At 36.4% G+C, this 8,661-nt stretch overlaps 1 protein-coding gene across 1 annotated transcript; it reads right to left on the bottom strand.

Annotated features, from left to right (window-relative positions):
• Positions 1–119: 119 nt before the first annotated feature.
• Positions 120–4,118, bottom strand: LOC104471613 (patatin-like phospholipase domain-containing protein 2; the record flags this gene model as incomplete). Its single annotated transcript, XM_010087002.1, has 3 exons — positions 120–329; positions 3,175–3,240; positions 3,870–4,118. Coding segments are annotated over 3 exons (525 nt in total), but the record flags the coding sequence as incomplete, so codon positions are not given.
• Between the last annotated feature and the right edge of the window lie 4,543 nt (positions 4,119–8,661).

Here is an 8,661-nt window from a genome sequence, read left to right as displayed (position 1 = left end):
AAAAATATAAATATAATATAAGTATAAATACGAAATGCTAAGATCACTGTAGTATTCTGCAAAAGCAAGGCTTTTACATGGAAAGATGTTTTAGTAACTTCATGTTGGCAGTAAATTACCTTAGGTTCCGGTGGAAAAAGTGCTTGTGTTAAACGATAAAGGTTCCCCAAGCTGAGCTGAATGCTGGTGTTGGTCACATTCATTTCATGAAAGTTGGCAGAATACCCCTTTGGACAGATATCACACTCCCCAGCGAAAGGCGAAACTGTGATGGTATTCTTAGATTCATAGTGAGGTAAGTTGTCACTGATTCCTCCATCCACATAGCGCTACAAAAATTAACAGAAATAAGAAGTCTCAAAGGCTGAAAATTTCTACTAGCACATTTCCCATGCAAGAATTAAATAGCATTTAAGACTATAATAGAACAGCCTCTGCCTATGCCCCCACGCTAAACACTTAGAGTAGCACGCTTTGTCCTCTAATGCCAGACAGAAAACACCCCTACCTATAGTTCCACAGGTAGCCTAAGAGTATTATTTGGGATTTTTCTGTATGTTTAAGAAAGAGCAAGTACATTTTAAAGATCATAATCCTACACAACATGCAGAGAAAAAGTAGTGCAGCTGTCTCCTCTTCCTCAAAGGAGAGCACCAACCAAAGAGCTACCAGAGTACTTCTCTAGAAAGATTACAAGTAAAGGAAAACTGCACTTCAAAGCTCAACTTCTGTGATACTCTTATTCTAATTGAATGGTTTAGTAACTTAAAATTACTCTTAGTAATTAGAAGTTTATATAAAAGCACCAAAAATATTTGGACGTAAAGAAACTGCAAGTAGAAATGGACAATGCTTCAGAAACCATTTTGCATACAAGTTTAGAAGCTGTTCCAGGTTATGCTTTTGTCTCCTTCTCGTTGAATTGCCCATTTCTGTAGTTTTAGCGCATCACCATCTCAGACATTTTAAGACCCAAGAACTGAAGAGTTCTGTATTGGGGTAACTAATATATAGTGCAGGAGCCGCTACGGCTAAAACAGAACTCCTTCACTCACTCAAAACCACCATCTTTCCACTGGGGCCAATCGTAGCTAGTTTGTTCTGATAGTGGCAAAACACCACCAGCTTTGCTGGTTTAGTGGCTTCTTCCTAACTAGGCAACAGACATTACCTGTAGGTCCTTGTAAAATGTAAATGTGACAGAGCAGGGGATTTGACAGGAGCAACCTGGATTATCAATTTCATCTGCCTTGATACTCACTCCCTGACCATTCTGAGAAACAAATTAGGAATTAAGAGGACAGATCAGAGCAATTTATCTAACACACTCTTCTAGAGCAGCCTGTTCTCACCCATCAGCTTTCTTTGACACTCTTTAGACCCAGCATCATGCAGCTACTGACAAAATGCCTATAGGTGTATAATGTAATCACTAAAGTACACGTGCAATCCCCAAGTCCTTTGTGGAAGTATCAAATACAACACAACAGGTTTGGCAAAGGAGGAGTCCTACCATGCAGCCTTCTCATGAAATTATTAAAAGGTGGAAGTACACATCTGAGTCACTGTTCTACAGACGTAAATGGTTTTAATTATCTGGAGTTTCTGCCTATCTGTTCCCCCTAGTAATTTTTTAATCTAAAACCACTGCTGTGTTTGAAAGGGGTAAAAAAACCCAAACAAAACCCACCACACCCAAAAGCTTCACAACTGGTAGGTAGCTATACCTATTAAAAGTTATCCTTAAGTCTTTGTTTAAAATATATATGCACAAAGCACCAAGCCAGTAAACAGCAAGGTGCTGCAAAGTTTACATACTTGACATTCTACTGTGTTTAAGCCCTCCAGGAATCACGCCAAGCATATGCAACTGTGGTATTCTTACCAAGTTACCATAAAAAAAATGCCTCCTAAACATTAAAATCATATCAAAATAATTGCAAAGATCAAAAGGATACAATGATTCTTTCCTTCCCTCAAAACAGGACCAAATAAAGCATCACTTACATGTTTTTGTACTCTGAACTATGCCTTTTATAATAACGTTGTCTGGTGACAAGAACTGAATAGCCAGATTAGCCTGGATCCACCTAAACCTTGGATTCAGTCCAACGTCCTGTTTTCATAACACCTTTAATCTCAAACAGTTTAAGGAGACATACAAGGTTTCGAAGTACAGATAAAGAAAAATCCCTATACAGTTCTAATCACTTTTGCTTAAATTCCAGCACAAAGAAGAAAATACATTTCATGCGTATCCCTGGCCTTTTAGCACTTCCAGATTACCTTCAGAACAGTGTGTCATGAAGCACTGTCAAAGATGTTGAGTTTTCTTTCAATATTCTTCCCCTCTCCTTGCGTAAGGAGTACCAAAGTTGGCAGGAAAGCAAATGCAAGTTAATACAACACTAACAAAAAGCTATGAATGTCACTGCCTTGATTTGAAATGCAAGTTTGCTTCCAGAACTGTTGTCAAAACACCTACAACAAGCTATACAAACTTTTCTGCAGCTGTTGCCCTTTTAATGCAGGATTTTAGAAAACTCAGTATAGCCATGAAGTATTAAGAGGTTTTGTAACCAACAGTTCCTGTGAAGTAATAGAACAGACTAATATACTGACACTTTACCTTTAAAAAGTAACCTTTCTTACACTGAATACAAGTGACAGAAGACATTAAAAAGCTTTGTTTACATCTAGGTCAACACAGAACTTGAATCCAGTTTTAAGGCAGATCTACCTACAGCAAGAACACAAAGATATACAATAAGCTATCTTACAAGATTATTCTTTTAAAACAAACAAGTGACCCCTCCTATAAATTTGTGCAGGTGAATGAGCATCACTTTCTTCAATATATACTTATCCTTAAGTTGAATACTTGCTAGCTTAGAATACCCTTTTTTAATTACTGCATCAGCAAGCAAGAAACTTGAACGAGAGACTGCATGTGTGTGTTTTGCAGGGTGGAGCAGAAACATACATAACACATCTTCCACACATTTAGTGTTTCCTTCCTTTTTTGAAAAGCTGTAACATACAGCTACAGTATTAGAAGTTCTGATGAAGGTATTTATTTTACAGCAGGATAACAAAAAAAACCCCATACACATTGTATCTTAATATTTTCAGAATAGCTAGAACTATTTTTAGATCTTAACAATAGAGACTTACCACACCTCTAAAGGACGGTGGGATTAGGCCACAATAAATAGGGACAAATGAACTACAGATTAAAGCCTGTAGGAAAATGAGACCATATAAATTAAATGGTAACTGTTCCATTATTGACATTATTTTAAACAGGGTGAGAGTATTCCCCATTTCTTTTTTTCAATGTAACCACACTCCATCTAAAAAACTGCTAAGACTCACTAACAGACCATTTCTAGAAATACTAATTAGCAAGGAAAAGTTTATGATTGTTCACTCAAGCTACACATTTTCTGACTAACGAAAGCAACTGAGGACACAAATGTCAACCTTCTGGGATCCTATTAAACTAGCTTTGTAACGGACATTAAAAAATTTAAAAAGTTATTTTTGACTGTTTCTTCATCATTGCTTTCATAAGAACAGCCTTAAAAAATTCTTATTCATGAAGGATATAGTTTCATTAGATTACACTGCACTTTAAAAGGCATTTATCCTTTTCAAGATTGATCCCTTGCACCTAGTCACTAACAAAGTTCCCAGATACACTGACTGGGAAAACTAGTAACTTAATTTAGTGTAATGAAGCTTGACAGTATTTTAAAGATTAATTCAAAGTCACAATATCCTAAAAGTTTAAAATGGCAATCCAATGGATGACATTAAATGGACTTAAGATTACAGAAACTTTTAAAAGTTGCCAAAAATAAACATACCTGGACAACTTCTTCTTTAGAGTTAAAATTAGATATCAATGCATTTTTACCATCTGATACTCTGGTTAGTGAAATAAACAGTCTGCCTGATGACAACTGGTGAGTGTTTTCTGGAAGATTTCTCATCAGTCCATCTCTTATTATCTTTATCACATTAAAGGAAGGATGAAGAGGGCCAAGATTTCGCTTTCTCGCTTCTTTGGCTAACGCCAGAACATCTGCACAAGCTTGAGCTGAAAATAAAATGTATTTAATTTAAGAACAGAAGATATGTCAAAAACAAAAAAAAACCCCCACATTTCCAGTAATAAAGCATGTCTAGAGCTCCAACTTTTCTCTCTGATTGCTAGCAGGAAAATTCATGAGCTTTTTAACAGATAAAATAACTGTCCACTGGTGAAGACCCAGCCACTAAGTTACTTATATGCTATTTATATGTAGACTGTAGGTATAGAATACTGATGTAAGATGCTTCCATTAGGAATTACTCATTTCAGAAACACATTATTTGAGAAAAAACAAATATGAGTGACCTTCTGTAAGCATGTAATGCATGTTCATATTCCACATGCAACATCCATAAAAACTTACAGTGTATGATGCACAGATTTAAGGTCCACAGTATGTCTGCTGAAGAAGTAGAGCACCTGGGTTCATCACAGCTGGTAACACTTGTCGGACTTTAACCAAACTTAAGGTTTCAGCACAACATTTATCTTTATTTATATATAAACACAATAAAGAGAACATCAAATGTGAACTTACGGTAAGGAATGTCAGGAGGGAAGTTGTGGGTAAGGAATGTGGAGGTGATCTCCAACACCTCTCACACAGGTCTCCAACTAAATAGGTGTATTTTTACCAATATGTAACAGACACATAATAATTTTTTTCTCCAATTAAATCAGCATTTGTGAACTAGATCAAACCACTGTAGAAGACACAATTGTTCTGGAAGAACACTAACATCATTTTAACCACCACACACCTAGTCATAGTGAGAACCACAGCTCATCCACTTCCAATGTTTTGTTTGAATTTTTAATGTCATGTTTCTCCAGGGCACACTTTGAGGAAATTCCCTGATAAGCCTGTCAACTTGGTAGAGGAAAGGGGGTGGGGAGGAAGGTCAAAGTAACAGGTTATTAACCTAAGTGATATGCTACAAGGTCATCCAAAAATATTTGTAGAACTTGCATATTTTAACTTACATAGATTCTTTCTAGAATAGATAGGATTCAACTTATCAAGCTGAATGCCAAAACTGCACTGGAAACATGTCTGCTTAAACCTTTGAGTTCAGATTAATTTCAAAAAATATAATCTTTCTACAATGTTATTTTTTCCCCCTCAAACCTTTCTCATTCTTAACACAGTAAACCAAGAGTCTATGTTCAAAAAGAGTATCTCTAAAAAAAAAATCTGAGGTATCGGACATAATCCATTTTTACCACTACCATTTTTTTCAGTCCACCCCTGCAGAGTGAAGCCTTGGGCCATGAAACCACTGATACCAGTAGCCTGACCCCACTTCTCACACCAGAAGACAGCAAACAATTTAGACACAGCTCGCTGTTCATGGTCAAATATATGCTTATGTTAGTAAAACACATTTTACATGCAATTAAAAAAATGGCACAAGCCACGTTCTGGCAAGTGAAGAAGTTATTTCCAAAAACAGTTACGTAGACAGTTTTAGCAGTTCTGGTTTCCATGAACTCAGATATAAAGCACCACCTCCCCCCCTTTTTTTTTAAATAAACTAATTTAGCAGTATTCAATCTTCTAAGCTTTCTAAAGAGAGAAAGCAGGCATGTTGCAGGCGTGTGAGATACTGAACCACCCAAACTCTGTCCAGGAACAGCAGTCTTAGCGCATGCATTGATTTCCTCTTGCAAAGTAAGTACATTTTTGAAAACTTATCCACCGAACAAGTAAATTGCTTGTTCTAAAAAACAGACCAAGAGCACTGGGTGCATGGACACATGAGCAAACAAATACACGTGCTCTCACTTCTCTGACAAATCTTGGCCCTGTTTGTCTAGCCAGCATCCTGTCAAATTGAAACTCAAGCTATTACTTCAGTTTGAAGCACAGTAACATCTTCACTCATTTGTACTACAAGCCTGTTTCCGCAAAAAAAAAATAAAATAAAGTAAACCAATGCCCTCTACTAGCATTGTTATTATTTACCTCTCACTGTAAAAAATACCAGGCAAGTATCAGCTCTCTTTACTTGCCCTGCTGAAGGGCTGCAAAACTGATGACCTCTAACAATTCAGAATTGAACTCCTCTCATTTCAACTTCCTTTCAGAAAATAATTACCTATCAAAATGAAATTTGATTTCACAGTTTACCCATCTCTTCCACATACAAGAATTTCTACATTTCAGGTAGTCTTCGGGGAAAAAAAATAAGAAAAAGATCAAGTTTACATATTTTGTTTATTATAACATATTTTAAACATGAGAAGGGCTCCTAAGCAAAAAAAAAGTTGTATCGATTGAAGTATGTGCTATTAAAACACTGAAAATCTAAAAAGCTTCAATAGACTTCAACGTATTCCAGCTTCTTTTCCTTCTCCCTTCCTTCCTCAATAGGACTAAAAACCAAGTACCTCTTAGGGTGGTGTATTCCAAAATGGGATCTTCTCAGACAGGGACAGACAGCTAGAGCTCAAGTCAGACTGGGATTTTAGACAGACCTTGATACATCTGTTTTATTTTTTTAAACACAAAAGAGCTAAAGAAATTAAAGTTCCTATTAAGTGTGAACTGTTTCTAGTTATATTTCTATATTCCTATTTTAATTGTTAAATAACTACAATGTTTAAATAACTATTAATTCATTTCCCCCTGAGTGAAACCTGACATTGTATCTACAGCCCCCACCCAACCTGTTCCCTTTAGTGCCCCACTAGAATGGATGCCCACTTGGCCACTGAAATACCAGATCTCCAAGACATCCACAGGGAAGATCTAACAACAGGGGTGCGCCTTAACAGTTCCAGTTTGGAGCAGCCTGGAATGCCCTTCATCCTCAAAAGAACAGCCACCTCTAAGCTTCTCCCTCTACCTTGCCCCAAACTCAGTCTCGAAAAGTACGCTTTTTTCCCCATTCAATGGCTGATGTTTACATTTATTCAAACTTGAAATTCTACAGACCCTCGGTTTGCCTATCCAACAGGTAACATGAAACACATAGAAAACCCTTTGTTTAAAATATCCAGCTACAAACCTCTAGGAGATGAAATACGCACATCGGTTTTAGTCAAAATCCCTGCTTATATATATATATACATACACATTCAAGAGTTTTTTGTCCACTGACAAGTGTACTAATTCAGGGCTGGATCCAGTCAAGTCTTGAAGACCTCCAAGGATGGAGATCCCACAAACTCTCTGGGCACCTGTTCCAGCATTTTACCACTCCCATGGTAATTTTCTCTTCCTTATCTCTAATCAGAATTCGCCATGTTCCAGCTCGTGTCTGCTGCCTCTCATCCTTCCACTACCCATCTCTGAGAAGAACAGAATCATAGAACAGTTTGAGTTGGAAGGGACCATGGAGGTCATCTAGTCCAACCCCCAAGCCTGGCTCTGTCTTCCCACATTGAAATGGAATTGTGAAAAAATATGAGACTTATAACACAACTGCAAAAATACCAAATACTACATATTAAAGTATATCAATGTGAGGGAGGCATACAATATGAACTAATGAAATATATCAAATTATTATACCACAGTGTCTCTCTAGAGCTTATTTACAATCCTCTGCTTTCACAGAAGCTCATGGAAATACCTTCTTAGTTTGATGAATTTACAATGCTTCACATATTTTAGAACGTGTCTGATTTTGAATTGTCTTCCAACATTCCCAAGTGGCTTTATACATATATATATATAAAAATTACCAGAAGAAGACCACTTGCCCATTAAATACAATACCTGGGACAGTGATCACACACATACTAGCTATTAGTTAGAGAAAAGCAAAAATCCCAGGTGGCGAAAGACAAGGGAATAATGTGAAGTCTGCAAGTCTCAATTACTAAAACGCTAAAAATTTTTAAAGCTGTTAATAACATACTTTCAGGTAAACAATTATCAGAATTTTTTTTGTGTCCTTAAGAGCACTTCAAATATTTGAAGCAGCTTCCTTCTTAAATCATTTACAATGACTTAAAACATAAAATTGGATATGTTCTAAAACAGTTATTGTGGATAAATGTGATCTCTTTTAAAAGCTGTTATTAGGCTCATAATAACTCAAGTGTTTTCTAGTAGGACATTACAGCAAAGTCAAATTTAAAAAGTTTAAGTAGTACAAGTTTATTTTTAAAGTTTTGAAGAAATGAAGCATATGGGGTAGAGATCAGTAGCTAGGCAGCAGGGACAAGCATTTCACAGCATTATGCTCTTGCACACACAGAGAACTTACATTCGTTTTAGTCAGATGATTGTTCCCTCAGAAATTTAAAAGCAAAACCCAAACTCTCCAAATTCAAAATAAGCTCTCACTGTTTTCCTCCTCTATCTATAAGTAAGATGAAATGTGAATTTACAAAATCTTCTAGTTCTAAACCTGTTAAGGGTACCGTTACCAGAAAAAAAAAAAAAATCAGTGTTCAGTCATGAACTAGACAAGTTTTATATTCAGTGGATCTCTTTGGTTTAAAAGGAAAACCATTTTCAGATTTCTAGGCATTTCCCTTTTTAACTGCATTCTAGCCATTATTCCGAACACCTTGATATTCTACTTTTATTAAGCTGCTTCAATGTGTAGCAT

The sequence above is a fragment of the Pterocles gutturalis genome, unplaced genomic scaffold (genome assembly GCF_000699245.1).
Source record: "Pterocles gutturalis isolate BGI_N339 unplaced genomic scaffold, ASM69924v1 scaffold37546, whole genome shotgun sequence".
NCBI classification, from domain to species: Eukaryota; Metazoa; Chordata; class Aves; order Pterocliformes; family Pteroclidae; genus Pterocles; species Pterocles gutturalis.
This window is presented reverse-complemented; position numbering and strand designations above follow the sequence as displayed.